The sequence below is a fragment of the Schistosoma haematobium genome, chromosome 3 (genome assembly GCF_000699445.3).
Source record: "Schistosoma haematobium chromosome 3, whole genome shotgun sequence".
In the NCBI taxonomy this organism is placed as follows: domain Eukaryota; kingdom Metazoa; phylum Platyhelminthes; class Trematoda; order Strigeidida; family Schistosomatidae; genus Schistosoma; species Schistosoma haematobium.
In genome coordinates this window covers 5,965,292-5,981,961 of record NC_067198.1, presented here as the reverse complement: position 1 = coordinate 5,981,961, position 16,670 = coordinate 5,965,292, and the positions used below count along the sequence as shown (strand labels likewise).

General features: G+C 33.0%; 1 protein-coding gene across 4 annotated transcripts in view; it reads right to left on the bottom strand.

The window, feature by feature from the left end:
* PPFIBP1_1 (Liprin-beta-1) overlaps positions 1-16,041 on the bottom strand; it is an 85,901-nt gene extending 69,860 nt beyond the window's left edge. For all 4 annotated transcript variants that reach the window (XM_051212864.1, XM_051212866.1, XM_051212867.1 and 1 more), the window contains exons 1-4: positions 15,891-16,041; positions 15,548-15,852; positions 10,778-10,978; positions 3,007-3,183 (exon numbers count right to left, since the gene is read on the bottom strand). In XM_051212864.1, coding sequence (XP_051068787.1) covers positions 3,007-3,183; positions 10,778-10,978; positions 15,548-15,852; positions 15,891-15,957 — 750 coding nt within the window. In that variant the 5' untranslated portion in view covers positions 15,958-16,041. The remainder of the gene's footprint in view (positions 1-3,006; positions 3,184-10,777; positions 10,979-15,547; positions 15,853-15,890) is intronic.
* Between the last annotated feature and the right edge of the window lie 629 nt (positions 16,042-16,670).

Genomic DNA, 16,670 nt, shown 5'->3' with positions numbered 1-16,670 from the left:
GTTAGATAATAATTCCTCTCCATCGCATACCAACTGTTGTCTTTTAGTATTATCAAAGTTAAGAAAATAATCATATTTGTTATCTCTTAGGTTTTTTTTACAATGTAACCCATTCATTATCATTGTGTCAGTTTGGTCAATCATAACATACAGTAATTTTGCTATATATATATATAGACAGAGAGAGAAATCAATAATTCTAAGCTTGTTGACATTTGTTTATAGATTTAATAGAAATATTTCCAACCATGATAATGAATAGGACTATTATAACACTGACAAAGAATCAACTCTTAAAAGCCTATCAAAGTTCTGTCGTTCCGTTGCTGTCACGAAATTTCAAACTTATTTATTGGCAGTTTTCTTATCATGTGTTTGAACGTAATTGACAAAGAGTTCTGAAAACTTATGAGATTCGAATCTGTATCCCTCAGAATCACAGTCAGATAAGTTAAAAGTAAGTTTTTAGGCAGCAATCGACCTCCCATAGGACCAAGTTATGCTATTTAAAACTCGTCACCAAGGTATATCTCTTAGTTTGAAGAAAATATCTTACTCCTATTAGATGTCACAGGATAGCTAGCTAATAGATTAAAAGTGAATTTATTTATCACTAATAAACAAAGTAGCATATCGATATAATCAAACTCGTGAATAACTTATGAATATTAAGTAGATTTATAATGAAAAAAATCATACTTAAGATGAAGTTTTTTTCTCTTAGCTGGACGGTTCAATACTAAAGCTTTCATTGTTCTCCTGAACAATATCATCAGTACAAACATATACCTTGAGTTTGTGCTGATGATGTTGTTCAGAACAACCACGAAAGCTCCAAGATTAAACCGTCCAGCTAAGAGAACAAAACTCCATCTAAATCATCCATTTAAGCCACAAATCGTCCCAAACATATCAGAAGTCATAACTAAAGAAAAAGCAAAGGATGATTTATGTCCTGTAAATGCTATCGATGAAACTCATATTGTGTGGTTCATTTAGTTCAAAACTTAATACATGGAAGTGATTTTATTCATAATTTCACTATTTTCTAACTTCACCTGTAGTTCTTCCAAAGTCACTGTCGGCCCCAAGCCCGTATAGAGGTTGAGGGTCTAACATGGGGTCAGCAACCCTGCTAAGAAAACGATGCTATATTTGAAGACATTTTAAGTTAACATAATCTGAGAATCGAACGAAGACTCTGTGACACAATAACAGATAAGCTAGCTATTCCGACGCGCCACAGCCCAGTCCTAGTTAGGAAGAGGGAACACGAACAACCACAACCAGACTAGTCGGAAATACACTCATTTATATATTGATTCATACACCCATTTTTGACTAATAACTACGATGAAATCACATATATAATAAATCATATACTGATTATAGTTCATGTTAACTTAATACGAGAATATCGTGTATTATACAGAATAAAAAGATCATACGGGAAAACAAAACCGAATATTACACTGAATAATCATCATATTGAATTAAAACGGAATTAATGTTGAACCAAAAATCATAATCAATAAATCAATCTAACTTTCACTTTCCTTCCCATCATATCAAACGATAACCGGGAAAAATCATTTAAACCAATTAAAATTTGTCCTGGGAGTTGGAGGAGGAATTATGACGCCTCATAGTGAAAGCCGAAACTCATCAGAATTCACGAGGCCGATGCCCATTCTAACGACCAGCGCGACAATTAACGTAGGTACACGGAATGTCCGAACAATGTAGGAAACGAGGAGGAATAGCCAAATAGTTACGGAAGTGAGGATATACATCTTGGCGGTTTTCGAAATAAGTGAAAACCATTGGTCCCCAGCTGGACAGAAAAGATTAGGTAAAAGAGATGCTGCTGCACTTTAGTCATGAGGAAGAAAATGCTCCTCATATGTAAGGAGATTCTCTAACGCTGTCCAAAGAAGCACAGAGAGCACCTATAGGATGGGGATCTCATGGGTCCAGAATCATCAAAGCATTCCTTAAAACAAAGGTGGGGAACACAAGGAATGTTATCCAGTGTTGTGTACAAATAGGTTAATTGATTGTTCTATCTCGGCGCTGACTGATCAGAATGCTGTTTTTAGGAATTTTCTAAAATTCTTAGAATTCTGTTAATTCGAAAATCTGGACATTTCACCAATTCAGTTTAGTCCATAGTTGACAGTCGATCAGTTTTTTCGAAATATACTACTTTTCTGTAGACTTGAATCATTTTTTTAGTTACTAGACCAGTGGACTTCAACCATGTCGATAATGAGGCTGGTTTTCCATCAACAGCAGAGAATGACAGTTGTTCAGTATCACTGATTGCATTTTAGTTGGAAGTATGGATCCTTTGATTTCAACTCTGTGGTCTAAATGATCATATACTCACTGCAAGAGCTTAGTCATCTCTCTTAAGCAGGATTATAAATGTAAACAGTCTTTGAGGAAACCCCATACTAGGATGAAACAATCATCGATTGCTTACTGGTTTTCAATGAATGTCTAGCTAAAGTCGATTGGTAATGTACACTATAGACTGAATAACCTTTATATACGTCAAAAGGGTGGTCAGTGTTTTTTATTTTTATTTTTCCGAATTGTGATAACTAACAAATTTGAGCTATTAAGAAGAAAACCATATACTTTATTTATTTAAACGTATAAACATCGGTACAAGGAGGTACCAAACAAATATGTGCCACACTTCGTATTTCAATTTGTGTGGGAGCTACAATAATGCCACGGCCCTCCAAACCAAAACAGGTGGTTTTCTTAGGAGACCACTCGCTGAGCAACGTTAGGAGATGCAGTCCTATGATAGCCGGTGGATATGCACTTCTGAGGAATCCGATGCTGAGAAAAAGCGGCCGTCTAGTGCTTTTAGGTTTCTAATAGTGGTCTAACATTGATCTGTTCATGATTTCAACCGAAACTCAACAATCTCCACAACCCTATACTGATAATGGACAAATTCACAAATGAATACAAAATAAAAACAAAACCAACCTCTAATTTGTTAATTTTCTCTTCTAAATCTCGATTAGTCTCTTCCAGTGCATTAATACGTAAATGTTGTTTAGAAACTTCATTTAATAATTGAAGATTATCCATATCAGTTGGTAGTTGACTAATATTTTTATTACGATGATCGGTTGTACAGTTTTTATTGACCAAATAAGATAACTAAGAGTGAAAAATAAATACGTGTATTTTCTTAGAAATTTACATATATAAAAATACATCTAGAAGTCGTCAACATTTTTACTAAGAGTATATATATATATATATATATATATATATATATATATATATATATGGTTTATCCGTAAGTACTGACTGATTTCATGTTTGTCTACTCTTTGGTACGCTGATCAAAATCTATCAGTTAAGATGTGATATGGCCTCTAAAATATGTAGATCGATATAGCGAAAGTGATCTACTTACAAACTATAACGTTCACACGATATCGAGTTATGTAAACTACTAATTGTATCACAAGTAAATCATTAGAATCACATTAGTACTTGAAAGATCAGATATGCATGATGTCGATCACTACTCAGAATTATACCTACCAAACGCAGTGTAGTATTAATGCCATATTATTGTGACTTAATTAAAACATCTTCTTAACAGTTATTAGTACATTTGTGGGAAAAAGTCTTAGTGAACCAATGGTGATGAACAGCTGGCATGTAGGTAGAAAATAACGTATTTAACAGAAAGGAGATGCCAGGAGATAGTTTTATTAATTGTCATCCAACGCATGCTCCCAAGATTATTTGTGTTTAAAAGACATGGTTAAATTAGTATTTCTAGACAACAATATACTTTATTTAGAAACTATTCAAAGTGATAGTCAGATCAAAGAGACATATAAATCAAACAACTTTTTCTTTGGTTTGATTAAGTGTAAAATACTTCAGTTATGAGAAAAAACTTGCTGACGGGTGCAGTAAAAACATTATTATTATTATTATTATTATTATTATTATTAGTATTATTATTATTATTGTTGGTCCTCCACCTTCATAGACACAGTTCTAAATCAATATATGGATCAACACATGAAGCTAACCATGATGATGTACGAACTGATATAAAAGACAGAATATGTAAAGCTTAGTTAATACTGCTAACATAATATTTAGTATGGTGAATAGTGTTAAGGTTTAAACAGATCGGCTACTATAAAATTAATTTAGTATATGACCTGGGGAATAAACTTAAATGCATTAAATTAGTTGCTTTGCTTATATCTATTAAGCGTTAAGTTATTTACTAAAAAACTAGGTCACCGACCTGTAGTAGGTATTGGGTTCCTGACCATAGCTAATAATTTGATGCGGTGATTGAACTTGCCTGTGGTTTTGAGCCAGTCAGAGTATATTGGGTGAAATATTTTATTCTTTAGGTCCTACCAATGAAAGTTGGTCACTTATGTTATGGTAGTTTAAAGACAATTACTTAAGGTCCGAGAACAAAATCATTTACCTAATTTTACTCTAATGACAAGGCAGTAGGATATTTTCCTCAAACAACCTGGATCTACATCGATACTGTCTTACTACGACAAAAGAAGAGGATTAGATAAGGTCAACTTCCAAAAAATAACGCACCTCACATTGGCTCAACAATACCCGCCGGTAGTAAGGCCTAAAAAGTATGGGGTTAACACATGAGAAACTACATATAAAAAGGCTAGTTGACCAACCCAAAGAACTTATCCCGAAGGTTCCGCAATCATACGCTTAGGTAATTAGGACTAATACTTGGCCAGTCTTTTTCAGCTTCATCAAGTAAAAATATGCTTCCTCACTATGCCAGATTTGTCAGTATGTGAATATCAAAATAATGATTAACAAATAGAAAAATACTTGATAATTTTTGCAGGATTTTCAACTCAATCTGCAGATAAAAATAATCAATAAAAGTCATTGTTTTTCACTATAGGGTTATGAAGATAGCTGAACTCCATTGAAATAATGAACCGATCTAATTTAGACCACCATTTAAACCCCGGAAACATTGGACGGCCGCTTCCTTCTAGAGTGCTTCCAGGGTTTCAATGGTGGTCCAACTTAGATTGGTTCATGATTTCAACAAAATTCAATAGTCTCCACGAGCACTTGGTGATAATCATCACTTACTAGTGACTATCTTATAGAGGAAATTTCCGGAGTTCTAAAGAGAAACCAGACCAGTGGAGCTAATCCGTGTCAAGTGTGAGGCACTCACCCACCGAAGACAATGGTCGATGGTCGAGCAATGTCGTAGATTGACTGAGGTTGGATATCAACCCATTAGTTTGGAGTTTAAGTGTTCTCGCTCAAGATTGAAGTTCCTGGGTTCGGGTCCCGAATGCAGGAATGCAGATAGGAACTCCGGAGGAATTCCATACTAGAATGAGACGAGGGTCTAGTTCTTCAAAGTCCTTATTCATAGTCTAACTTAGATTGGTTTGTTATTTCAATGAGAAATCGACGTTATTGGGGTTTCTATTCAAGTAGAACCAATACGACAGCAAATGAAACACAAAAATAGTCAGTCATCAACAACGTTAAAGCTGGAATATATGTACATCGGTTAAAATTGCCACATTATATAAGCTCAGTGAAATGTCGGAGTATTAGTAGTATTATCAGTGCTAGTAGACCGTATGTGCATGGGTGGCGTGAGTTCAATAGAAAGAATGAATTATTAGGATATGAAAATGGGAAATAGTTTTAACACTCAAGATTTAAGGGAAAACATAAAGTAAGCGGATTAGAGTTATTCTGACCGATTCTGTGGTATGTCTCAGAATGTCTTCAATTATTGGTTACAGAAACAACGAGTACTCCAACCAAGTTGTCTGCACTTATTAGTATGATTTAGTTCAACAGTCAGTGTCAATGACTTCATGAACTGATGTATGTCTTGGTTTGACTATCCTTAGTTTTCGACTAACCTACTTCTATACCACCATACATCAATTGTCAAGGTAGGAAGGAGGTAGTTGAATCCCAGCCACTTCAGTCAATGAAAATTAATTACCTCATCAACTGAATCTAAAATCAGAATTGCCCAAGTAATAGTTTAAACATACTCGAGTAATGTTTTGTAAACAATTAAAATCAAATGCTAGTAACCTACAAATATTATTTATTCTTAAAGGCAACGCTTCACATCCATATACTAAGCATTAGACATTGACCGAAAATCTGAAACCAGATAACAGATGTTCCTACCTAGCATGTGGAATTCTTAGAACTGAGCATCCAAGACTCTGCCAGAGATCTAATTCACGACCTCCAAATCTCGTGCCAAACATTTAACCCTTCAAGTCACTGAGTCAGTATCAAATTTTTAATAACAAATAAATTGAATTATTCGACGGACTAATATTTAAATGAATTAATGAACAATATTTAGCATAGTTTTCATTCTTTTTTTTATCGAAATACAATGCTAAAACACTAGGTCAAGAACATTATATTGTCTCATAAACTTAAACTTTATTTATCCATACAATGACATAAACTCAATGTAGTTTAGTTATCTATAAATAACCTTGACACAAAAACAGATCAATAGAACACCTGAAATGAGTGTGCATAAATCAATGCATCTTACCAACTAAGTAAACTTCGACATTATCAATAATTATTCTTATAATAATGACTATTGATCAACTGTAATATTGCAGAATTTTATTGCGTATTTATCACGTGTACATATAATTAGCTGTGCTTTAATGGTTATGGAAATATACATCTATATACATTTAACAATACAATCATCTTGTAGTAAATGTATCGTGTAAGTATGCACTTAACTCTCTCACTCTCACTCTGTCATATCACATCTACACTTAGAAATTAGTCAGGAAAGACGAATATTTAGAAAAATATGTTAATCAATTATAAGATTAAATATATAAAATGACTTTTATGTTAAGTGTAGTATTATTATATTAATGATAATTTTGTAGTAGTAGTAGTAGTAGTACTATCGACGTTACTCAGTGTTAATAATAATAAGGCAGAAAACAAAGTGTACGTGTTTATATTTGTGTGAAAACGATGAGTACATACTAAGTACAAAGTAAATTCTGTCGAGTAATTGATAAATACGTAGGTGGAAGTATGCAATATTAATTAATCACTTATACATCTAATTGTTATTAAGATTCGGAGTATAGTGGTTTAGTAGTGTTTTTGTGAAATTTATTTTTTAACTTTGCTCCTTGATATGGTCGCGAATATGGATTGACGTTGAGAAGTTTCACATTAAGATGAAATAGTTATCCAGTGCAATCTGGTTTTCAACGGTTGTTTAGCCAAACTCAATCCATGATAGAGAGTTAAAATACTGAACAAGCTCTAGTGTTCTCTCTAGCTAATAATAATAATAGACTTTTGTCCAAATATTTGTACAATAACTATAAAAAAGATATTTCAGAGAAGAGAATTTTCTTTTCGACGATATCATTTAGTAGTGCTATACAATTGTATTTACCGTTAAATTTCTATAATAAAAACAGAGAATTATTAAGTCAATAACAGAAATAAATAGAGATGAGATGTGAAAGATAATCCACTTAACGACTATAAAGAAAGACGAAAATATGAGTGAACACACATCAAAACAACTCACAAAATGATATAAAGAACTGAGATGTGAGAAGTAATTGACAATGGGGAGATGAAGAGGAGAATAAAATAAACACACGTAAAGAAATAACTGACAAAGTGTGAGGATTATAATAAACTAAGGGATTGAATACATTGCTTCTGAATGCAAAGATCGGGTTTGAAATGATGAGTCCCCAAAGTCTTCATTATGCATAAGTTTTTTATCTACCATTCCTTTGAATCAGTTCTTCTAATATCGTGAAGAAATGTAAATAAATATTCTTGTATGGATATGTGACCGAAAATGTCCAGATGTTCAACAATCGAGCTAACAGTGATTTTGCATTTACATTTTGATAATGATGCTGGATAGATCTTGGATATGTGTTTGGAAAGAGCATCCTTCGTGCGATTGCCATAGTACGTGAACTGGTAGATACACAATGACGTAGGCCGAATCGGCAGTACATTGTTGACACATCCTTGTATCAGTCATCTACTGTAAAATACAGTTTGTAGTTCAGCTGAATAAAAGGTCTTCGACAACGATCTGGATAGTCTGTTTCTCAAGGTCTCGACGACTGTATTTCCGTCAAACTAACTTATCCTCTTGCTACGTTTGAAGTGATTATGATTCAACTTAACCGATGGACGAAACGGAAGTCAGCAACGCGACAACAGGACAAGCTAAACGATTCACTGTGCCTCAGCCCTGCTAACTAGAGAGAGAAGACCAGATTCAGCCGAGGGAAAACTATATTTCACAAGCAGTTGGAAGCACAAAAAACGGGTCATAACTCAAGCGTATATATACGGTATAAAAGTGTCCTTCGGAAACGTCGAAAAATAGCGTATTAAAAGAGGAAACAAACCAATGATATTTAGGATCCTTCCAAGTGGGAAATATAATCTGAAGGTAAAAGTAGGCGCTTTTGCCGCGAAAATGATAAAGATTTTCAAAATAAAATTACAAAAATAAGAGGTTTATCAAGTGATTTATAGGGACCTAACATCCCCAAAACCTCTCTTCTTCACTGTCCATTATTCTTCAAGTGGTCAATTATTTTTCATATTACAGTTCTTCATACCATTATGTGAATTTTTTTGACATGTGTTCGTTCATATTTTCATCTTTCTTTATAATCGTTAAGTGAACAAACTTTAACATTTGGTTCCTATATTTTATCCCATTTTTATTACCTCTGGACTATTACGAAACATTAAATTCTGATTGACTTTTAGTACTTCTGTTGATGACTCAATAATTCCATGTAAAATTTTGACGATAAATACAGTTAAACAGCACTACTAAATGATATTATCGAAATGAAACTTTACTTCTCTGAAAAATCTTTCATTTAGACAATACTTTACAATTATATCTGAACAGATAAATAAGTCATTTAATTCTTCATTTATTCAAATTATCATCTCTGTAGTAGTAATAACAATAATGATACTCGATTAAATCATCAGGATAATAAAATAAATTACCAAGATTAAAGTGGAATTAAATTGACTAATTTATTCGGAGAATATGTGTAAAGATTGAATATAGAAAGAAATTGATGTATTTATTTTTGGAAAGATTAAAATTTTAATCGAATTTTAGAAAGAAAAAATATGACACATATGTAAACAATAAGTAATCATTGGGACTATCCACTAACTACACAAAACATCTACATAAACACACCGGTTAATAAATGGTTTCATCAAAATTTTCTTTTAGTAAATCAATTTGAAATAGTCACTGAGAGAAAACGGTCAACATGAAAACAGTTTTTTTTTCTCCCTCTCAAAACGATGAAGAGAAAAATAAAAATTTTAAAAAATAAACATTTAGTGAAATGCTTTTACCACATATTTCTAGAGAGAGATTTTTGAATTAAATTTGGTTCCGTTAATTCTGTAATTAATATTTCAAGATCAACTTCATCATAAGCTAAAGGTCTGATCACTTAAAAACGGAATGCTTGTATATTCTATATGATTGGACGAAGTTGATAGGGAATCCTACATAACTTGGGTTTCAATCTAGTTGGAACTCGTTAGTAAGGTGTACATGATATTTTCAGGGAAATAATATTCCCCGACGAGTTTGAACTCAAGTAAACCTGTTCTCAAGTCTGAGATGTTACGACTGAGTTAATCGGGTAGCGATTGAGATATTTACAATTGACTGATCACGGAGCACTAACTAGTGTCGTGCCAATCTGACTCTTTAAGCACTGATCCACTTTGATTGATTATTTTGCAAGATTACAGATAGGAATTACTGACGAGTCCGAAATGTCATAAACCTCTAGGTTCGAGGTTTCCTGTCCACTATCTACAGACACTGAACATATAAACACAGTTCACGCAACGCTGAGTCAGCTAAACTGGTGACCACATTACAACTTGATTAATAACATTCGACCAGCACTTACAGGGCCAAATAAACACGATATCGATCTCTATTCAGCGACCAACCAATGTATGTAGTTGAAAAAAGTACGTCATACATACATAGATTTAAATTTACACTTTGTCTAATCGGTATTTTTTCTTTAAACAACTCCACTTCTGTGTGATAGATGTAGAGTAAAATAAATTTTTAAAAAATTCATACATTTCTATCTACTGAAACACGTAAATAATGAAAAACATATAAACTTTTCTCTAGCGTTTATAACAGCGTGATAGAACTTTTATGACATATCTTGATGTTAAGTTTTCTCTCGTAATTTCGTTAACAATTCCGACATTTTCTGAATGTGAGTCATTCATATATAATGTAGAATCTGAGACATATGTACATCGGTTCAAGTCACCATGCCCCATTAGTAGAGTGATACGAAATGGTCAAGGCAAGTCCCAGAATGTTAGTAGTACTAGCAGTATTAGTGGTAGTAGAAAAGATTAGGCATCAAAGATACGATTCGAGAAGAGAATATTAATTAGTGAAATTAAAAGAATTCATAGGATAATCTGAGGACAAGGAGTGAATGTATCTGCTAATGATCTCTAGCCATGTCACTCAAAGTCTGTGAATATTTATTACGATAATCTGCGGTCCTCAATCAGTCTAGATAATAAAACGTTGTTACAACTTTTCCTCATCGTTAAAAAATCATAATGAAAACATCAATGGTAAATAAAATGACACATAGCTTACTGGATTTCCATCTTTCTCTAATTCTGCAATACGATTAACTTGTGCTTGTATTTGTCCTCGTAATTTAGTGATTCGTTGATGAAAGCGTTTATCGTTGAGGCATGTACTAAATTCATCCGGGGGAAACACGTATTGAGACTGCATTTGTTTAGATTGTTCACTTAAATTCAAGTTGAATTTAGTAGGTTGTGTGGTTGCGCGCTAAAATGAATTTGAAAAAACACTGCGGTAATAATAATAATTATTATTATTACAATATAGTTAAAGTATGATTTGATAAAGTTAAGTTTGAGATCCGCTTAAGTTTTCACATTATTTGAAAACAATAACACTATGCAACAGTGTGGAAATAACAAGTTTAGGGTTTACATTGGATGTCGTAAGAGGTGGTAGAGTACAAATCTCAAGTCAGAAGAAAGCAACATGAGAACCATGCAAATATGCACACTGGTCCTATTCTCCATAAAACATCAACAGAGAAAGATGAAGAATATCATAGTACAAGTAATTATAATTCCATTGATAGTAAGAAAAAGCATCAAGCTGAATGAACTTGTACAACAAACATCGTACAGTAATTTTGGAACTTAATGTCTAAGGGAACACAATGATTGAATGTATCTATAATGCCAAGATCGATTATGAGACATATCAATCAACGTCTAAGACCATTAGTCACGATATTTATTTAAGCCTCAACAAGCTGGCTTACATCTATCAATATGATTCAATCTAATGATCAATTATGTCAAGTGTGAAACAAATGCTACCAATAATGACAGAGGAGACAAATATTAGAAGGAAACAACTATCCAGAGCGTCTTAGTTTTTATTGATTATCAAGTCGAAATTGATCCATGTTGTAAAACTGTGTTCGTCATACACAAAAATCTATATTATTTCGGATAAATTAATAGTGATATGTTTGATATCATATGTACTGAAGGCTAGAGATTATATTTTCAACTTGAACTGGCAAAGCGTGATTTTTATTGCTCACCGTTTTCTTCACTAAATTAGCTAATAAAATGAACCACAACAATACTTCGAAATCGGATTATAATTTAACATTAAAAGACTTATTTTGTAAATTTACTCATTAATGCTATGTTTTACAATATTTTACGAAAACACCACTATATTATGAAGTCAAATATATACTAAGTCTTTTTCATTTCATTTTAACATAACCATAACCTTATTTGGACCGTAAAGCTGAGTCTTTGGTAGCAAAACTAAAACCTAATAAACCTCGCTAACCAAATGAAATGGCCAGTGATTTATGTAAGGATATCTTGAATTACCTTCGAAATTCTGTCTGTAGTATATGTATATATAAGGTAGTGCGATTAAAGTATTATGATTTATTTATAACGGTACAACAAATTATTTGAGGTAGTTCTGATAAGAAATAAAGGTTGCACATTTCCAAGCTCTTACTTTTCACATTACTTGTCTTAACACGGCAATCGATTCACTGATTTCTAGTAATAATTAATTTTATAGTAGAATTATTACACATCATAAAAAATAAAGGAAATCTATTTTGCTTTTCGAACTGGTTAGAATATGGTGTTTGGTGAGGATAGTTGATATCAGGGACTGACTTCGGCTAGACAATCACTGAAGATGTGGAAACACTAGACTTCTGTCCAAGACTCTTCTAGTTAGAATCTACAAACAGTTGAGTTCAGGTGTGTAACGAAGGAAGCAGATATTTTCGGTATCACCATATGATTGTGTTTAGTATTGCAAACTAACCAAATTTTGAAATATGGACCAGTTAGTTTCAACTCAGTGGTTTGTAAGTAACGTAGTCTCTATAAAACCTGGAGATGCTTGATTCAGTTCCTGGGTTGAGGAGAACAGAGGCTGATTAGTTTTAAACCGGAAAGACAAAGACGTTTTTCAATATTCCTTGGTTTTCAGTAGTTATCTAAGTGAAGCCAACTCTCAAGAACGTTAAGTAGTTTCGTCCACCATTTATTAGTTAACTCTGTAATTTGGAGCATCGTGGAAAAGTCTAGACATTTTGTCCATACATTCTATCTAGGACTCAATGAAATAAAGCAGCGAGAAAAGTGAAATAATGTACATGAATTCACTGTATTATTTTGTAGAGATTATCACAAAATAAATTCATGAAACGCTCTGAGGAATAGGGTATCTTAGACCCAACTATGCGATATCAAGTTTTAACACGATATCCAAGTATCTATGAATACAATTGTGCACACCATTTCGTCCACTGGAATTGAGTGCGTCTAAGCAAACTCGGTAGTTCATTTATGCTGTTTTTCTAACAACTACGGCTAATGGACAGTGATTTAATAGTTTTTACTATGTAGCACTTAGAAGCTGTAAACCATATCCAAAATTTTAGCTTAAAAGCCAAGGACCAAACAATCTATTCGGCTACAGCTATAGGCTTATCTATATCTGTGAAGTCAATTGAATTAGACATTTGTCTAAAAATCCAAACAAGACCGCAAATTTTGGTCAGTGGTTAATTCTACAGTAACCTAAATTAGTATTCACAAAACATGAGCACCCTACCTTCTCTTTCATATTCATAACACTTTACTTTTTGTGTTCGACTTTCGTGTAACGACGTCCATAAATGTCCAACTAGGCGAAAAACTCTGGGTGGGACAGAAATCTACATGTAACACCGGTTGTAAAATCTTCATAAATCTTTTTAAAAGGAAATATTTACAAGGGACTTGAATTTTCAACTTTCAGGACTACAGTCTATAATGGTAAATTTCTTTATAATAGCTTTAACCTTAGAAAAGCCTACATTAGTTCATTGAGCTTACCAGCAAAAATTAGTTTGACGCGAGTTGTTCAAATAAGTAAAGGAGTTATATTTAATTCACATATTCTCAAACGTAATAGTAAAGGCACGGCTGTGTTGTCTCCAAGTTCATAATATGATGCATTTATGTTTTTTAATATCTTGTATATACAAGCGTATATTGCAGAACACAAACTTATTTCATAATAAAGTTTTAGAATCTTGTTTATTCAGTTTAAGAACCCTCTCATTTTCTACATAGTAACAAATAACCATACATTTTACAGAGATTATATCGCAATTTAATTTGACCTTAAAGTTAAGTTCATCAGTAAGTACTAAGTCAGAATCCTTAATTTGTAGATTTTATAAAAATGCGGGTTAATACTAGCCAAAATTTTGAAGGGCCTATTTAAATGAATTTTCAGTCGACGAAATTAAACCTGAGGGATATTCGAAAATGAAGTGAAAGTACTTGTTGTCTACGTACATGTAAAGCTAGTAGATCAAAGTCGAATGGTGAATGTTTTCAGAAGTTCTGAGATACAGAGTAAGTGAAAAATCAAAATTATACAATAGCAGCTCAAATGCAACATTTTCATGTTTATAAATTAAGTTTTTTCACATAAAGTAGGTATACTAGTTCGGTTATAGGCACGTGTAACTATTTACTATGTTTTCATCTCCTTTTGAAGTGATAAGATCAATATATATAAAGGTCAACTTTCACATTAGGCAGTCATTTAACATGTTTTACATCTTCACTATGATCCGCAATAATCTTTAGCATATTTTCACCCCTTTAAGATTAAAATTTGACTTTTCCACCAAATTTCGATTAACAACAAGAGTCGGCATTTTCATCTTAATTTACCCCTATATGGAATACTGGACCATGTAGGCTTATTCTTTTACAGTGGTACTTCACAGTTTGTGTAATGATTTTGATCCCTAATATGCAAAATTGAAATGTTGAGAATAACAATATATAAATCACACAGTTCTGTTAGTCAGTAAGACTCATCATGGACATGTAATCTTCAGTACTATTAAGAAATGTTTACGTGAAACTCATATTACAAACACAGACTGGTTATTGCAGTCCACCTAATGAGTTTGAAGGAATTAATAAATATACTAATAAATTTGATTCGTAGACATTGAATTCAACATTCTATGATACAACTATGTTCTATAGCTTTAAACGAAATGACATATGGAAATGCAACCGATTTTAGACGTCCATCTAAAAAATGTATGATAAACTAGAATAACGGTTATACATTTAAACAAACAGCTAACATTAAGTACAGCTCTAAAGAGATCAAAGCACTTCTAACAGCAATTATGAAGTGTTCTATTTACACTTGCAAGTTGGCAAAACAGGAATTGAATTTGTGACAATGATCAAAAGTCGGACGCCTACAATCAGCCCTAGTTCCCTATAATTTTATGAATTATCGGTATAGTGTTGTGAAGATTGTTGAATTTTAATTGAGACCATGAACTGAGAAACGTCAGACCGCCGCTCAGTGCTTCCAGGTTTTTTATGGACATCATGTTGTATGAATTTTCGAATCTCTCCCCTAAGGTCGTCACATGCCTTAATATAATTGTCTGGCGAGTTTGTATTTATACATACTACGGTCGAATCTATTCATCTGAACACAAACAAAACAGGTACCATGAAATACTAGTTGATTTCGTTTGCAAATATTTACTTATTTATTTTGAGTCCAAGATGAAAATATGGAAACCTAAATTGTAAGACATTACCGAAGCCCAACTGTATGTTATCCGTATGAATTAATTTCAGACAGATTTCGTCCATTGTTTAGAAAATCTACAAGCTAGCTTCATCTACGCATAATTAAAACCACAAGTAGCTATCCTTTTACAAATGAGAATTAGGAGTGAATAAACGAAAATTCATAAACGAATAGTAATTATAATGGTAAGTTGTAGAAACGTACATGAGCAATATCAAATGAACTGTTCTCAGTGATTCCAAAATTTAGAGCTTGATATTCTGATGCGTGGATTGAAGGTGCGAGTTTTGATTGATTCAGTTTATTGATGCATATTTGAAGTCTATTAATTAGAACGGAAAAGTCTTTCCCAGCCCTGTAAAGATATGCCTCATCAAATACGTTTCTGCTGTCGTTCAGAGTTTCATTATGAGACTTTTCTTCGGTATTCTGAATTGAGATTTTCGGTAATATATCTCGATTGTCATTACTGATCTCAGCGTCATAATCATCTGTTTCATATTTATTCACTATATGAGTGTATAAATAAAGTTCTTGAGACTTTTACCTTTCAGAATCTCATCAACATCTTTAAGAGCTGACGCCAAAATCCGGCTAGCCTCTAGATTACTCATCTAAATCACATATCTAGTAATTATTGACTGAAACCGTCTAAACAAGCTTGTAGGTCAATACAATCAAAGTTACGCGATTTTGACTTTTCGTGGTGTTTACTACAGAACAACAAGCACATTAAAACACAGATATTTTTACTTATTTTCAATAAAATAAGACAAAAAGTTTATTCTTCAACATGTAACTTGCTTATCTGATCAAAGTTTGCTTTCAGAGCAATTCGAATGGTTAATAATTGTTACAAGCTAGCGTGATTCATTTACACTCACGTTATGGAGCTAGCATACGGTACTCGGTCTTTGATATCGTCGGATATGAGTAGCCTAAACGGTCAAATTCACTAACACTGGGACACATAATATTTATTTGAAAGCTAGTCCGCTTTGAATATAAATGAATGCATCTGCGGTATTACATCGGGGTTAATAGAAACAGGTGCTATTACGGGTAAGTTGTTTGGTTTAAATATGTGTTTTAAAGATAGAATAGAGAGCAGTGTGGTAGTTATACTGTATCACAAGGCTTTGTCACAAGCTTATACAAACAGATTGGTTTCTTTGAGCTCACTTTTTGCTGTTTCACTACGGTTTATGGTAACATGTATATTCAGTGATTTTTGTAATGACAAAATAAAAACCAGTTTCGTTCTCCGTTTGTGATACTTTGCATGTGACGGCATTGATATTCGGCATCTGTTGTTCCTCTGTATCAG